Below are 18,113 nucleotides of genomic sequence, written 5' to 3' on the forward strand. Positions count from 1 at the left end.
GCCAAACATATTTTCAATGACAATACATTTGAATCTAATCGAATCTAACCCACGCATCTGGTCCATCTGAGAAAATGTTCTACTGTATTCAGGTGTAACCAAGTGTGTAACCTAACTAAAGATGTTTATGGCTTTTATTATAATCTTTTTTACTCGTTTTCATCCTCAAAGTTGAGGAAAAGGACACGTTTCAGATGAGGAGACCTGCTAACCCCCCCCCCCCCCCCGCCCCACATCCACGCACTAATCTTTCATCTGAAACTCAAACTGAACTTCCTGTTTGTCGCATGACCCGCATCCTGGAACGCTGACAGCTCAAATGGTGATTGGCTGCGGTCTGAGAAACACAATCTCCCTTTCCATCTCTCAAGCGAGCGAGCGAGGCTGCAGAACAGGCTCTCTCTGTTCTTCTCTCTTCTCTGTTTATCTGCCATTTCACCTGCAGGCCACAAGGCAGCGGACTTGACCCTTCCTGTTTTTATTGCTTTTCTTTCCTTTCTTTCTCATTCTCCACCCCTAGTCCTACACACGCCTTCAGAAACCCCCCTGTTGTAGATAGAGGCTCAGACTAACGTGTTCATTTTTCAGGCCCTTATTGGTAAGCTACCGCCTTACACTACATCATTATTGGAATGGTATTTTGGAACCTATGGAACCCGTTCTATAGTGACTGACTGGTCCTTAAGGTCCCCTGAGTTTGCTCTGAACAGGGTGAATCTGCATTTGGCTATGATAACCCTCTAGCTAGCTCATGGAATGAACTCCAACAGTCATTAAGTAAGGGATAATGTATGCCTACGAGGTCATTGTCGCAAAATAATTGACCGACACGGAGTTTAAAATACCGAGGCGCCTCGCCGAGGTGTTTTAAGCGTAGTGAAGGTCAATTATTTTGCGACAATGACCGAGTAGGCTATACATTATCCCGCTTATTACATGGCTAACTTACTAACAATATACCTAATTCATTTGACAAATCGCAGTTGTTCTGTGGCTCTGTCAGCCCAAATAAAGTGATTATTATTATCGCGGGCAGCCTCTGGCTCCGCTGTCAGTGCAGCGCTATACATTATCCCGCTTATTACATGGCTAACTTACTAACAATATACCTAATTCATTTGACAAATCGCAGTTGTTCTGTGGCTCTGTCAGCCCAAATAAAGTGATTATTATTATCGCGGGCAGCCTCTGTGTTCTGGCTCCGCTGTGTTCTGGCTCCGCTCGTCGCTCCGCCCCCTGTCATCGCCGGCACGGCAGTGTCTAATTGCACTGAAACAGTGTGTCAGTGGGCTTGATTGCGAACAGCTGCGCTCTGCGGTCATTATTGAAAAATCTGCGGTCATTATTGAAAAATAATGACCGCAGTCGGGGGGCTGTTGACCAATCACAAGCAAGCATTTCGGCGAATGTGAAAACGCCATGTAATAAAGCTTGATATCCTCCCTGTGTTGGAGAGTTTAACACATTGATCTCCAACCTTTGTCAATCAAGTTGTATGTGTTTTGATTGATTTGTTATCCTTGCTTTTGTTATGATTTTATATACTGTGTGATTTTATATGCCTTTTTTTTGCTTATTTCTGTATGTGTACACTCAACGTGACTGTAAATGAGGGAAACCGCCGTTGCCTTTCAAGTTTATAAAGGTTAGAAAGAAAGAAAGAAAGAAAGAAAGAAAGAAAGAAAGAAAGAAAGAAAGAAAGAAAGAAAGAAAGAAAGAAAGAAAGAAAGAAAGAAAGAAAGAAAGAAAGAAAGAAAGAAAGAAAGAAAGAAAGAAAGAAAGAAAGAAAGAAAGAAAGAAAGAAGGAAAGAAGGAAAGAAGGAAAGAAAAAAAATATGTTATATACCGTAATATGCTATATCATCATTTGGTTAAAGGCACAATCTGTAATCCAAACACAAACAAATCATAAATGGACTGCATTTATACATTTATAAATGGCGCTTTACCACTTATGCCTCACATTCACCCGTTCACTCATTCACATTCACACACCGACAGCGGAGGCAACAGTGCAAGGTGCCAACCTGCTCACCGGGAGCAGTCTAATTACCAGTCTAATTACTTCCTGTCACTCCAAACAAAAGGGTGGCCCCACTGCCAGAGTTCAAAACAAAGGGTTAGAGCAGGGGATCAAAATAAAAGCACACGTTGTTTAACTTGATCATGCATATTTATTAGAAAATTTTATTACAGCACTATGTTATCAATACACATTTATAAAACGAGGCATATTTTGCCAGAATATGTTGCCAGAACACATACTTTTTTTTTCTTGCCACTGTCACCTACCCGTGACCCCAATTTGGGTCGCGACCCGTAGTTTGAGAACCACTGATCTAAAGTAAACAGTAAAATCAGAGCGGCCATACAATGAAGAACATATCAGTATAGTACAAATAAATAAGGATAACGGGACAGTAGTAGGTCAAGGAAAACAAACCAACCGACCTTACCATAAAGAATACAGTGGTTGTAGCTATCACCGGTAAATAATAGACCTCAGGGCAGTGTGGTAAACAGAGTCCAAGGGTCTGAGTGTGGAGGCTGCAGTGTGCCTGTAGATTACATCCCCATGATAAAGAATTTTTTTGTTTGTTGGAGTAAAAATAATTGAGAAAGATGCATAATGGTTATTTTCCATCTAGAACTCAAACTCTTCAATTCTGTATATGAATATACCTCACATTTATATGGTAAAGAAAGATTTCAGATTAACCAAGGTGTTTTATTTGCTTACAGGTTCCAGCGCAGGCAACAAAGGAAGATCCGAAAGTTCCAGATCCCAGTCTGTTCTTGAATGTGATCCTGAGGATGGAAAGGCCTCTTCACAGCTTTGCCCACGCCATGGCTGAGGGCATACTAAAGTCATCCATCAAGCTTTCGGGAAGACCGGGATCTGTGGAGGATTGCCTGGCATCCTTTCATCCCCCAGACAGAGGAGCGCTGGCTGAGGTACTCGCCACAGCGGCCATCAAAGCTGCACTGCAAGAGGCCCGTGGAAGCGGAACCGCAGAGAATTCCCAAAAGCTAAACGCTCCGTTGTCTCCACTCCATGCACGTAGTACAGATCCTGGGATGAAAGTTAACAACGCATTGGATGGAAAACCTACATTCCCCAGTGGAGGAACTACAGGTGAAAGAGGCAGAGATGCCTCCCTGGACATGGAGACGGACTGGAGCGGAGGAGCATCTCTCTCTGACGTAGCCAGCGCAAACCCCATCTCTGCTTCCTCTAATCTCCACACTTCCAGAGGCTCCCAGTTCCATCACCCTCTCCTGCCCCAGTCGGGGCTACCGGTGTTGGGATCCCTAGACTACCCCGACGCCCCCCCGACCACGCCTCTCCTCCCAGAGATGATCAAGCGAGGAGACAGCTTTGGCAGGAAACTGAAAGGCGGCCTAGCGAAGGAGTTCCTCCCCTCTCCTCCTCCGTCGACCCCCAAGGAGAGCCAGAACAAAACGGAGGGGCTGGCGGACGAGTGGCCAGCCGCCGTTACGGATCCCAGGATGGAGTTCATGGAGCACCTGGTGCACCGTCTGTCCACAGAGGGAGGACAGCTCAGGTGGAGAGATGACTCGTCACCAGAGGGCAGCTGTGGAAGCGCTAACGACAGGGTGGGACTCCAGGACAGAGCCAAAATGGCAGCCTACGCGGAGATGGTCTCCGATGACATCATGGGTTGGGTCACCGATCACTACCCTGCTTTGAGACATGCCAGAATGAGGGAGCAGATAGGATGTGAAGATGATGGTGATGATGAGGAGGATGATGATGGTGATGATGGTGTCCATCATCTAGCCAACCGATTGGCTGAAACCAGTATTGCCTGCACCACAAATGAAGTTAAGATGGTTATATAGATCACCTACAGTAAGAGAAAGAAAAATTTGAATTATTAATGGTGTTTCTTGGAGTGGGATCCTGGCATTGCTGACACACACAGTCACATATTGTATTAGGGGGTATTGACATTTTTATTGAATCATAATTTCCCAATATTGTACCTTTTTGTATTTTTCATCATTAACGTTCTACAGTATCATCTTTCCCCAAATAAAGATTGAGCATCGCTGCGATTCTGAAACCATTCACACATGGATTGTGTCACCAATAATAATTCATTTTATTTATATAGCGCTTTTCAATAACCCATAGACGCTGACAATAAGCAAAACAAAGAACAGAGAAACATAGAACCACAGGGAACAAGCAACAGTATGAATACACAAGACATAAAACCACGAGTAACAAGCAACAAATACAAAAGCCAGTAGGGGAACAATCAGGGAAGTAAGGGAACCGAGGGGATGGAGGGAGGGGGGGAGGTGGGGGGTGGGAGGGACAGGAGATGGAGAGAAAGTAGGGAAGGGGAAAGGAGGTGGTAGGTTGGAGGAGTGTGGTTATGGGTAGGGAAGGTTGTATGCTTGGGAGAACAGGTAGGTTTTGAGTCGGGATTTAAAGGTGGAGAATGAGGGAGAGTCTCTGATAGTCTGAGGGAGGGTGTTCCAAAGTCGGGGTGCAGCTCGTGAAAATGCTCGGTCTCCAAAACCTTTTAATTTAGATGACGGAACGGTGAGGGAAGCAGTGGAAGAGGACCGGAGGGATCGGTTAGGGCGGTAAGGGAGAATGAGGTCAGTCAGAACACACCCTGGCATCCCGTGGTATTATTCCCTCAGAACTGTCTTTAATCTCACATTCATCTAAATTAAGTGACGATTCATGAACACAGTCCACAACTCTGGTTGCAGGACAGTCCAGAGTAGTGATGTGCTGCTCTGGACCGACCCGGTTCTTTTGAGAGGCTCTTTGGTAGGAACGAAGGGAGCCAAGTCGCCGGGAGAAGAGATGTTCTTCGCGGGGGCATCTAGGACGGCTCACATTGCAGTGGAAACAAGACAAGAATGGTAGACTTCTTGTTTGATTAGATTCACTTTTTTTTTAACTTGCTATTGTTTCCAGGCCTGTCCTTTCATTAAAAACTGAGACGTTTAATTGAAAGGAACAGAGCCATATGACTCGCATAAGTCTCTTGCATTGTTAACCCTTTCACTACCACACTATAGAAGGTTAACCGGCTGTAGTGTGGTAGTGAAAGGGTTAACCTTCTGTATTGTCGCAGTGAAAGGGTTAACCCGTTGGTAGTGCGGTAGTGAAAGGCATCGGCGTATTTAGACCACTATCAGTAGGGCACGTGCCCTACTGATGATCATCTGTGCCCCACTGATAAAAAAACTAAAAATATATATATATATATTTTTTTAACAAATGTTTTTTATTTTCCCTTTTTTAACATGATCAAATGATCATTTAACATGATCAAATAATTATTATAATATTTTTTACTTCGCTTTGAAATATTATAGTGAAATATTTTGCACTGTTGTCGCATTTATCTTGTTGAAATCCTCCAACAGGCTATTTTTTGTAAGTTGACTGGTTTGCACACCAATAATACAGTGCAATAATAGAATAGTAGAATAGATAGTAAAATTATGCAATAGAATGGCCAGAGTAAAATAGTGCCACAGTACAATCAACAGCGGGGTGTATTAGAAGGCTATGGTGAAGAGGTACGTTTTTAGCTTATTTCTGAAAATATTAAGAGATCTAGCTTCCCTAATGTCCATAGGTAGTGTGTTCCATAACTTTGGTGCATATAGCAAAGGCTGCATCCCCGATTTTCTTTAGACTGTGGCTTGGAACCTTCAATAGACCAGTAGTAGATGATCGCAATGTTTATACTTTGTATATAAGGAGGAGGACCTTGAAATCAATTCTAAATGTTACCGGAAGCCAGTGTAGGTTACTTACTTTTAACTTCGGGTTTGATCCAAGGAGTAAGTTGCCCCATATTGCTCTGTAACATTTCTCTTTTTGTTATAGGACCGACTAGTAGGATTTCAGTTTTGCCCTCATTTAATTTTAGGAAGTTGTTCGTCATCCATTTGTTTATTGCTAAGAGACAGGCGGAAATGGAGTTTATTGCTGTGTGATCATTTGGTTCAGCGGAGATGTACAATTGTGTGTCATCTGCGTAACTATGGAAACATACATTGTGCTTTCTAATGATGTCTCCTCAATGTTCAATGCAACGTTCAATGCAAGTAAAGCACTTTAAACTTTAAGTATGACTAAATGCTTTCTTGACTATATATAGTAACTGTTCCAAAATGCATAGATTTCTATGTATTTTAGGGGTTTGGGGGGCTAGCTCTTTTTAATATAAATGTCAGATTGTTTTATTTATTTCATAGATTTCTATGCATTTCAGGAGTTTGGGGGGCTGGCTCCCCAAAATAATTAAATAGCATAACCCTAACCTAACCCTAAAACCGAAATAAAGTTAAAAAAAAAATAGTTACAAAATCCACCCATTTTCGCCCCAAAAACCGGCCAAAACCGGCAAAAAAAATTCGCGCACCCACTTCATATACTTCTGTGCCCCAGTCGAGTGCTGGGTCTAGATACGCCCCTGGTGAAAGGGTTAAACGCCCGTACGCGTACTATTCTCGAAGTCAACTTCCTGCCTGTTGTTGCTAGGCAACTGCAGCGTGGGGGGTAACTGCCCCGCCTCGTACATTGTGTACGGTTCATTTAGTGCAGAAACGGATCGTTAAAGCGTCAAATTAAAGACTATCAAGCGGAATTTTCTTCAGTCCTTCACAATGCCAAAGAGCTGCTGTGTTACGCGTTGTACTAATGACAAAAACAGAAATCCAAATCGCAAGTTTTATACCATTACGGAGGAAAAAGTGGCTGGTGGCTAACGTTCGGCTAACTCGCTCTGTGTTGTGGTCGTGGTAGCTACATGCTAAGCTAACGTTAATTACATAATATCGAACCGATAGGAGCTTATCTTATCTAATCTTACGTGGATGTTTGATCGGGTAGTGGCACACGTGGTACCACCACGTAAGATTAGATAAGATAAGCTCCTATCGGTTCGATATTATGTAATTAACGTTAGCTTAGCATGTAGCTACCACGACCACAACACAGAGCGAGTTAGCCGAACGTTAGCCACCAGCCACTTTTTCCTCCGTGATGCATCAGCTGGTATTATATAAAACTTGCGATTTGGATTTCTGTGTTCATTATTAGTACAAAACGTAACACAGCAGCTTCAATTTGGGTATTCGAGAGATGGCCATGTCTGCAGGTGTTTTGTATGGACATTATGTCAAGTCAATCAGGGGGAGATCTTTGACTCATATCTCGCCTTAGAATCACCAGAAAGGCTTTCGAAATAGTGAAATGCCATGTTGGCCTCAATATTTTCAAAACAAATCGTATGAAAATGTTATGAAATGAACAAGAATGTGATAAAACATGTAATAAAAACGGACCTCAACGCATGCATTTGATGGTAGAAATCCGTATGGTCCCCCTATACCAAGATGGCGGCGGTCTCGTGACATCAGAGTGTCTTCGAGAATGCAAACGGATCTCCTTCGGTGCACGTGCCGAGCCATTATGTTGCGAAAACGCTGGGTACGCACGGACAGAAAGATTGAGTGGCGCACGGACGTATGCTGAGGTCCTTACCTTCAAGGGTACTACGACTATGCTTGCACCTCATGGTACCAAAGCACCTCAAAGGCACTAAAAACCAAATTACAAACATCTCAAAACAAACTAGTCAGACTACTGCTTGACCTGACTCCTAGAACCCACCTCACCCCTGCACACTTTGCCAACCTAGGATGGCTTAGAGTAGACAACAGAGTACAGCAACTTGCAATGGGCCTGGTCTACAAGATACACTACACGACCAAGGTACCCATGTACATGTCAAAATACTTCCCAAAGGTCAGTGAATACCACGATCACAACACCAGAGGGAGCTCCACAAATCATGTAAAACCCAGATTCGGCTCAAACAAGGGACTAAACACGTTTCGCAATTATGCCACAACAATGTGGAACGCCCTACCCAAAGCTGTAAAGGAATGTAAATCACTACCCACCTTCAAAAACACTCTCAAAGAACACCTACGGGAGACTGCAATTCAAAACTGGCCCCTACAAATGTCCTAACCCAGTTGTACAATAAAGACCAAGCATGGCTTTGTCAGTATTCCAATGTACAGCCCCACCCAACCCCACCCCACCTACCCAATCTCCTCCAATGTACAGTTTCCATGTCAAATGTATGTCAGTATTCCAATGTACAGTGTGTCCCCCCCCCCTACCCAACCCCCCCCACCTCCAATGTACAGCCCCACCCCACCTACCCAACCTCCCCCAATGCACAGTTTCTATGTCAAATGTATATACTCTTCTTCTGGATTTTTTTAGTATCACAAACAGTACTGTATTTGAAAATCTGGTATGTCATAAATGTATAGATGTAGCAGTACTGTCTATCTGTATGTCATGTGTGTCATATGATGAATTGAAAATGGGGGACCCTGATGGAAACAAGACGAAAGTCTTTCTCAGGTCTGCATCCTCTTAACAATTGTATGTATTGAGCTGTACTGTACTGTACCCATTCTGCAATCTGTTAATAAACTTTTCAATCAATCAATCAATCAATCAATCAATCAAACCTTACCTATCCACTTCGTGCCTAGTGGCACATAAGGCCTTCACAGAGCGTTTCCACTTCTCCCGGTCAGCTACCGTTGTTCTTGCTTCAGGCCATGAGCTCCAACCTGCATCTTTTCTTTCTTTCTCTACTGTGCGCCTCCAGGTCCACTATCGCGTAATTTCAGGCCATGCGGACCCCAGCGCACTGTCAGTCTGGACTATGACTGAGCCTTTAACAGAACCCTAATTCCCATCACAAGTTCAGAGAGAAACCCGCGACTTTGGTGGTAATAACATGTCATGGCCAATAGGTGGCAGCACAAGAGTGACATTCAGCTGCCAGGACATTGCCCTGCAAGGTCTGTTGAGGGTTCTGTGTCGGTTGACCATGTGTCCCGTGTGAGGGGGTGTGTGATTGATTGATTGATTGAAAACTTTATTAACAGATTGCAGAATGGGTACAATACAGTACAGCTCAATACACACAATTGTTAAGGGGATGCAGACCAGAGAAAGACTTTCGTCTTGTTTACATCAGGGTCCCCCATTTTCAATTCATCAGGACATATATGACATACAGATAGTCAGTACTGCTACATCTATACATTTATGACATACCAGATTTGCAAATACAGTACTGTTTGTGATACAGAAGGAGTCAGGAAAAGGGAGTATATACATTTGACGTAGAAACTGTACATTGGAGGAGGTTGGGTGGGGGGGGGTTGGGTACACTGGGATATTGACAACCATACTGGGTAATCTACATTGGAGGTGGTTGGGGGGGGGGGCACACTGTATATACAAGCAAAACTGTACATTGAGGGGGGGGGGAGACACTGTACAAACAAACAAAATTGTACATTGGACTATTGACAACCATACTAGGTAAATGACTGTACATTGGAGGGGGTTGGGTTAGGATATTTACAGGGGCCAGTGTTGAATTGCAGTCTCCCGTAGGTGTCCCTTGAGAGAGGTTTTGAAAGTGGGTAGTGATCCACATTCCTTTACAGCTTTGGGTAGGGCGTTCCACATTGATGTGGCATAATTGCGAAACGTGTTTAGTCCCTTATTTGAGCCGAATCTGGGTTTAACATGATTTGTGGAGCTCCCTCTGGTGTTGTGATCGTGGTATTCACTGACCTTTGGGAAGTATTTTGACATATACATGGGTACCTTGGTCGTGTAGTGTATCTTGTAGACCAGGCCCATTGCAAGTTGCTGTACTCTGTCGTCTACTCTAAGCCATCCTAGGTTGTCAAAGTGGGCAGGGGTGAGGTGGGTTCTAGGACTAAGGTCAAGCAGTAGTCTGACCAGTTTGTTTTGAGATGTTTGTAATTTTGTTTTTAGCGCCTTTGAGGTGCTTTGGTACCATGAGGTGCAAGCATAGTCGTAGTACCCCTGAATGAGTGCTCCTGCCAGAGTCTTCAGGGTATTCTTGTTTACCAGAGAGGAGATCCGGTACAAGAATCGAGTTCGTTGGTTGACTTTTTTTATTACATTGGATGCCATTTTGTCACAGGAGAGATTAGCCTCTAGGATGGAACCCATGTAGGTAATTTCATCTTTCCTTGTGACAATATTGTCACCCACTGTAACTGAGAAGCCGTCGGTCTTGCTGAGTTTGTTATTTGAACCGAAGAGAATGGACTCTGTTTTGCCCATGTGTAATGATAGTTTGTTATCAGCGAGCCATATGCAGATTCTGCCTAGTTCCGAGCTGAGGGTTTTTTCAACCTGTAACTTGTTCTTGTCAGAAACCAGCAGGGCTGAGTCGTCCGCAAACAGGAACAAGTTGCAGTCACAAGCTGACGACATGTCATTTGCATAAATTAGGAACAGTAGCGGTCCTAGTATGCTTCCTTGTGGAACACCACAGCTCACTGTGAGGGGGGGGGATAGGGTACCGTTTACCTCCACCATCTGTTCCCTCCCCTCAAGGTAGGATTGCATCCAGCTCACTGATAGACTATCAAAACCAATTGCTTTTAGCTTGTCAATCAGAATGGAGTGATTGACCGTGTCAAAGGCCTTTTGTAGGTCCAGCATGACCATGCCGCAGTATTTGCCTGCGTCCACCTCTTGTTTGATGTGGTCATTCAAATAGAGAAGGCATGTGTCAGTGGAGTGGGATGTTCTGAAGCCAGATTGGAATTCGTAGATTAGATTTTTTTCCGCTAGGTACTTTTCGACCTGTTCGTAGACTATTTTTTCATGACTTTCGAGATGGAGGTGAGAATAGAAACAGGGCGGTAGTTGCCTGGGTCTAATTTGCTGCCCTTTTTGTGCAGAGGGGTCACCCTCGCAATTTTGAAGTCCTTGGGGACGTGTCCCTGTTTTATGAAGAGGTTTATTATGTGTGTGATGATTGGGGTGATGGCGGCTGCTGAGTCTCTGAGGAATTTGGAAGGGATGTTGTTGTGGCCAGTGGCCTTGTTAGGTTGGAGGGCGCTCAGTTTATTGAGTACCTCATCTGTTGTTACCATTTCCAGCTTGAAGTCGTCCTTGCGGACCCCTAGGTTTTTGTAGTAAGCTACTATGTGTTCTACCCCATAAAGCCCTGAGTGGGAGGGTAGTTTGTTTACCAGTGTTGTGGCTATGTTTGTGAAGAAAATGTTTAAGTAATTGGCTACATCCAGCTTGTCTGTGATGAGCGTGTTGTCCGTTTTTATGTTTATGTTTGAGAATCTGGTTTTAAGTTTTTTACTGCATCCTAGTTGATTATTGTGATTATTGTGATTGATTGATTGATTGAAAACTTTATTAACAGATTGCAGAATGGGTACAATACAGTACAGCTCAATACACACAATTGTTAAGGGGATGCAGAGTAGACCAGAGAAAGACTTTCGTCTGGTTTACATCAGGGTCCCCCATTTTTGACATTTCACATTTATGACATACCAGATTTGCAAATACAGTACTGTTTGTGATACAAAAAAAGTCCAGAAAAGAGAGTATATACATTTGACGTAAAAACTGTACATTGGAGGAGGTTGGGTGGGGGGGGTTGGGTAGGAGGGGGGGGGGGGGTGGCACTGTACAACTGTACAAGCAAAACTGTACATTGGAATATTGACAACCATACTGTTGCTCCTGCATTATTTATCCCTTGAATTTATAGATTTGAAGGGGGGGGTCATTCAATATTTTGTATTGTCATCCTCTCTCTATTCCACAAAATCCCAAATCGACCCCTGGGAACAGAAGTACTTCTACCATATGAGGGTCGTGACTCTTAAGAGAGCCCAACCTACAGTACATGTGTATTTGATTACTCGCTTACTGCAGTCGCTGGAGTCGCCATACAAGCCATCATATCGTGACTAAGATCTCGAAGAATATTGAGCCATAATATAATTTTTCCTAAACAGATGATAATCCGCGGTTGTAAAAATTAAATGTGTTTTCCTTCCAATTTCTTTGTTGTGGTGAATCGTATTCAGACAAAGCCAACTTTATTCTACTAACTGTTCCAAACTAACAGCCCTGGTTCCTCTGAATCACGTTTATGACTGGGGGAGGATATGAAGTAAGTGGCCACGGGCCAGTTCATGTCCACGCACACACACACATACACAACCTGCGTGCACACTCAGGGGCGGACCTAGCACATTTGGCGCCCTAGGCGAGATTCACCACTTTTTTTTATTTAATTTTTTTTTAATTATAATTTTTTGTTGCTCTGCACAGTTTTGGCGCACCCCTATATATCTGCAACCATTATTTTTACATAAAAAAAATCCTAACATAAGGGAAAATGAGCCAAAAATCTAAACCGGTCGGTCGGTCTGAGCCTCCCCAAAAACATTGCAGCCCTACCAACCGGTTAACCCTTTTCACTGCGACAATACACCGAAGGTTAACCCTTTCACGACCGTCGGTTGTGTGATAGTAAAGGGTTAACCCTCCGTCGTGTGGCAGTGAAAGGGTTAACAGTTATACAGTAAAGTACTGCACCTATAATTTTTACAAGCAAGAACAAGAGCTAAGAATAAATGTAAAATGCACACTAAAGAATTAAAACAAATAAACAACTTAGCTAAAACACAATAATAACAATAATAATAATAATAATAATAATAATAATAATAATAATAATAATAATAATAATAATAATAATAATAATAATAATAATAATAATAATAATAATAATAATAATAATAATAATAATAATAATAATAATAATAATAATAATAATAATAATAATAATAATAATAATAATAATAATAATAATAATAATAATAATAATAATAATAATAATAATAATCATAATCATAATCATAATAATAATAATAATAATAATAATAATAATAATAATAATAATAATAATAATAATAATAATAATAATAAATAATAATAATAATAATAATAATAATAATAATAATAATAATAATAATAATAATAATAATAATAATAATAATAATAATAATAATAATAATAATAATAATAATAATAACAAACAATAAAATAACGTGCACATTTGCTTTAAAAGAAAATTATGTATTGTAAAATATGTTACACATATATAATCAAAATATAATATGCTAAATAAACAAACAAATAAATAAAAATTACAAATTCACTTTGTCTAAAGAACTATTTACATTCCACTCCCTATCATCACACTTCAAGGTTAGCCTGTAGCTCCTACTGGTTTCCATTTACAGTGCAATCCTTCTGGCCTTCCTCGCTGCAAAGTCATCAATCACATCAAATTGTCCAACTCCTGAGCCAGCTCCTTCTCATCCAAATCAGATTGCCCTCCATGGTTTAAGGTGTGTACAAGTGCCTCTGCTTGCTTCATCAGCTCTTGGTGTGGCAGGTCTTGGCAGTTGTACAAAATTGCATACCTTTCACCTTGGCACGTTTCTCGTCTTCTTCTTTTCTTCTCTTTTTAAACTGGATGGCCGGATGGCTTTTGCCTCTTCATAGTTCTCTAACGTTAGTCTTTCTTTCCTCAACGCTCAATTCTATAAACACTTGACCGATACCCATCAATGCACAGCGCTCTAGCATGTTCTGACTGTGAACACCTAAAGCTGAGGCTCAGACCGACCGACCGTTTTAGATTTTTGGCTCATTTTCCCTTATGTTAGAATTTTTTTTATGTAAAAATAATGGTTGCAGATATAGAGGGGGGCGCCAAAAAAAAAGAAACAAAAAAAAAAAATATTGGCGCCCCCCTCTGGGTGGCGCTCTAGGCGACCGCCTATATCGCCTGTAGGAAGGTCCGCCCCAAATACTGTAGTATACTTACACATGCACTATTCGCACATGCGCACGCACACACACACACACACACTCTGTCCAAGATGATGACCGCTAAAAACAACTGGAAGCCAAGATGACTCAGACAGGCTCATGTTCACAAAGACTGCCCAACTCCCTCTCTCTCTCTCCCTCCTTGCACACAGGGAGTGAGTGGGGGAACGGCTGAGATCATTGTACATGTGTGTGTGTTCTCTCTTTGTCAAACTTATCTGGGTGGAGCACTCTCAAAACTTTACAATCAACAAGGACTTGCAGCACAAAACGCAATTGAGGGGTGGTGGTGTGTGTTTGTGTGTTTGTGACTGTGTGACTGTGTGTGTGCGTTGTGACTGTGTGTGTGTGACTGTGCGTGTGTGTGTGTGTGTGTGCTTTTGACTGAGTGTATGTGACTGTGTGTGTGTTCTTGTGACTATGTGTGTGCTTGTGACTGTGAGTGTATGTGACTGTGTGTGTGTTCTTGTGACTGTATGTGTGTGCTTGTGACTGTGTGTGTGTTCTTGTGACTGTATGTGTGTGCTTGTGACTGTGTGTGTTTGTGACTGTGTGTTTGTGCTTGTGACTGAGTGTGTGTGACTGTGTGTGTGTGACTGTGTGTGTGTGCTTGTGACTGAGTGGGTGTGACTGTGTGTGTGCTTGTGACTGTATGTGTGTGCTTGTGACTGTGTGTGTGTGTGTGTTTTTCTGACGGTGTGTGCGTGTGTGTGCTTGTGACTGTGTGTTGTGTGTTTGTGACTATGTGTTTGTGACTGTGTGTGTGTGTGTTTGTGACTGTGTGTGTGTGTGTGTGTGTGTGTGTGTGTGTGTGTGTGTGTGTGTTTGTGTGTGTGTGTGACTGATTACACTACCACCTCCGCAACCATGTGTCCATGAATGGGAAATAAAACACTTTTATTGTAATGTCAAACATATCTATTGTGAAACAGAAATGTATCGAGGCTCTGGGGTCTGAAGAAGGGCCCGAACTGTAGCCTCACTCTCGCCTCACTCTTGCCTCTCTCAAAATGCCCTGTTTAGGCCTTTCTCGTTCTCGTGTTTTTATTTTCACATAGGCTGTTTTTATTTTCACGTGGGCTGTTTTTATTTTCACGTGGGCTGTTCTTATTTTCACGTTGGCTGTTTTTGTTTTCACGTTGGCTGTTTTTATTTTCACGTTGGCTGTTTTTATTTTCACGTTGGATGTTTTTATTTTCATGTTGGCTGTTTTTATTTTCACGTGGGCTGTTCTTATTTTCACGTTGGCTGTTTTTGTTTTCACGTTGGCTGTTTTTATTTTCACGTTGGCTGTTTTTATTTTCACGTGGACTGTTTTTATTTTCACGTTGGCTGTTTTTGTTTTCACGTTGGCTGTTTTTGTTTTCACGTTGGCTGTTTTTATTTTCACGTTGGCTGTTTTTGTTTTCACGTTGGCTGTTTTTATTTTCACGTGGACTGTTTTTATTTTCATGTTGGCTGTTTTTATTTTCACGTTGGATGTTTTTATTTTCATGTTGGCTGTTTTTATTTTCACGTGGGCTGTTCTTATTTTCACGTTGGCTGTTTTTGTTTTCACGTTGGCTGTTTTTATTTTCACGTTGGCTGTTTTTATTTTCACGTGGACTGTTTTTATTTTCACGTTGGCTGTTTTTATTTTCACGTGGGCTGTTTTTGTTTTCACGTTGGCTGTTTTTATTTTCACGTGGGCTGTTCTTATTTTCACGTGGACTGTTTTTATTTTCACGTTGGCTGTTTTTATTTTCACGTTGGCTGTTTTTATTTTCATGTTGGCTGTTTTTGTTTTCACGTTGACTGTTTTTATTTTCACGTTGGCTGTTTTTATTTTCACGTTGGCTGTTTTTATTTTCACGTTGGATGTTTTTATTTTCATGTTGGCTGTTTTTATTTTCACATTGGCTGTTTTTATTTTCACGTGGGCTGTTTTTATTTTCACGTTGGCTGTTTTTATTTTCACGTTGGCTGTTTTTATTTTCACGTTGGATGTTTTTATTTTCATGTTGGCTGTTTTTATTTTCACGTTGGCTGTTTTTATTTTCACGTGGGCTGTTCTTATTTTCACGTGGACTGTTTTTATTTTCACGTTGGCTGTTTTTATTTTCACGTTGGCTGTTTTTATTTTCACGTTGGCTGTTTTTATTTTCACGTGGGCTGTTTTTATTTTCATGTTGGCTGTTTTTATTTTCACATTGGCTGTTTTTGTTTTCACGTTGACTGTTTTTATTTTCACGTTGGCTGTTTTTATTTTCACGTTGGCTGTTTTTATTTTCACGTTGGATGTTTTTATTTTCATGTTGGCTGTTTTTATTTTCACATTGGCTGTTTTTATTTTCACGTGGGCTGTTTTTATTTTCACGTTGGCTGTTTTTATTTTCACGTTGGCTGTTTTTATTTTCACGTTGGATGTTTTTATTTTCATGTTGGCTGTTCTTATTTTCACGTTGGCTGTTTTTATTTTCACGTGGGCTGTTTTTATTTTCACGTTGGCTGTTTTTATTTTCACGTGGGCTGTTCTTATTTTCACGTTGGCTGTTTTTGTTTTCACGTTGGCTGTTTTTATTTTCACGTGGACTGTTTTTATTTTCACGTTGGCTGTTTTTATTTTCACGTTGGCTGTTTTTATTTTCACGTGGACTGTTTTTATTTTCACGTTGGCTGTTTTTATTTTCACGTGGGCTGTTTTTATTTTCACGTGGACTGTTTTTATTTTCACGTTGGCTGTTCTTATTTTCATGTTGGCTGTTTTTATTTTCACGTTGGCTGTTTTTATTTTCACGTGGACTGTTTTTATTTTCACGTGGGCTGTTTTTATTTTCACGTGGGCTGTTTTTATTTTCACATTGGCTGTTTTTATTTTCATGTTGGCTGTTTTTATTTTCACATGGGCTGTTTTTATCTTCACGTTGGCTGTTCTTATTTTCACGTAGGCTGTTGAAGTGCTAGTCAGGGGGTAGACAGTACGATCACTTCTGTCCGTGTGTCAGTGTGTGTGTGTGGGACATGCACTCGGGACAATGCGCAGAGAATCCAATATGAATCCAGTTTCACATGGTTGTAGTCGAGACTCTGGGACATATTTAGATGCAAAAACCTCAGTTGTCGGCTCCTATTTAAGGGGAGTAGCCATTTGAATGAAAAACGCAGATGCCATTTTGGCAGGCATTTCTCCAAACAATCATCAACTGACAACCGACATGGTGTGCGCACAGCGGTTGGCTGCAGTTCGAGCGGTTGTTTATTCTTGAAAGTATGATTTGGGACTTTGGCTTTTTGTGAGGAGAGTGGCTGTTTTTAGGCCGAAACTGCGTTGTGAATAGCAGCGGCACACGGCAGAACGCTTAACCTCTGTATTTGACCCCTACTGTTGTTTTTGTGTCTTTATTTATTTAATAGTACAGAACGCATATTATAAATCACAACACATGAAGAAGTACCCTCTCCTAGGCTTATGCTTGGCTCACACTGCCTCATCTTATTTTGATTCACGAGACATGAGAGAGTAACATACATACAACGAGTAATTTCCCCCCCAAAACGACTTCATCCAATAGCCACGTGGCTAGTTTCTTCTGATTCTGGAGTAAACGTCTTGAAACAGTGACCTGCCTGAATTTTTTTCAAGAAATCGACACAAATCAACGATTTGCTCTCGCTCGAAGCAACAGTTGTGATTGGAGGATCAAGAAAAGCGGGCGATGTTCTCGCACCCCATTGGCTGATGAATCAGTAAAAGCCTCAAATACTCTTTTGGGCTGTGAGTTCCTTGCGTCTTCCTGGTTTTAATTTCTGTTAGATATAGACATATATATATAACAAATATATATGATAGATGATTCATGTTGGGGAACTATTGCACTGACTGATACAAAATATAATGTAAAATAATAAAATAATGTCCGGCGGTGGAAACCAGAGGTCCAAGGTTTCTATGTGAGAGAATAAAAAAAGCGATGCTACAAATCTGATGGCATTTCCTTTATGACATTGAGAGGTTTCTGCAACACCGCTCAGTCATATGGTATGGCGTGTGTGTGTGTGTGTGTGTGTGTGTGTGTAGGTGTGTGTGTGCGTGTGTGTGTGTGTGTGTGTGTGTGTGTGTGTGTGTGTGTGTGTGTGTGTGTGTGTGTGTGTGTATGTGGTTGTATGTGTGTGTGTGTGTGTGTGTGTATGTGGTGTGTGTGTGTGTGTGTGTGTGTGTGGTGTGTGTGTGTGTGTGTGTGTGTGCGTGTGCATAGCCCCCTGGTGTGAGGCTCGTGTCTATAAGTTCAAGACCTTCGTTTTTATAGTTTCGGCTTGTGCGGTTTTATTG

At 41.6% G+C, this 18,113-nt stretch overlaps 1 protein-coding gene across 1 annotated transcript; it reads left to right on the plus strand.

Moving 5' to 3' along the window:
- The first annotated feature begins 515 nt into the window (after nucleotides 1–515).
- LOC311238825 (uncharacterized protein) lies at nucleotides 516–4,084 on the plus strand. Its single transcript, XM_084327027.1, has 2 exons — nucleotides 516–598; nucleotides 2,743–4,084. The coding sequence occupies exon 2, from the start codon at nucleotides 2,815–2,817 to the stop codon at nucleotides 3,862–3,864; it is 1,050 nt and encodes a 349-aa protein (XP_084183153.1). The 5' UTR covers nucleotides 516–598; nucleotides 2,743–2,814; the 3' UTR covers nucleotides 3,865–4,084.
- Nucleotides 4,085–18,113: the final 14,029 nt, after the last annotated feature.

Source organism: Notolepis coatsorum (assembly GCF_963971535.1).
Source record: "Notolepis coatsorum genome assembly, chromosome: 13".
NCBI lineage: Eukaryota > Metazoa > Chordata > Actinopteri > Aulopiformes > Paralepididae > Notolepis > Notolepis coatsorum.

Coding starts and splice junctions, on each gene's coding strand:
- LOC311238825 (XM_084327027.1), top strand. CDS start 2,815: ATGGAAAGGCCTCTTCACAGCTTTGCCCACGCCATGGCTGAGGGCATA.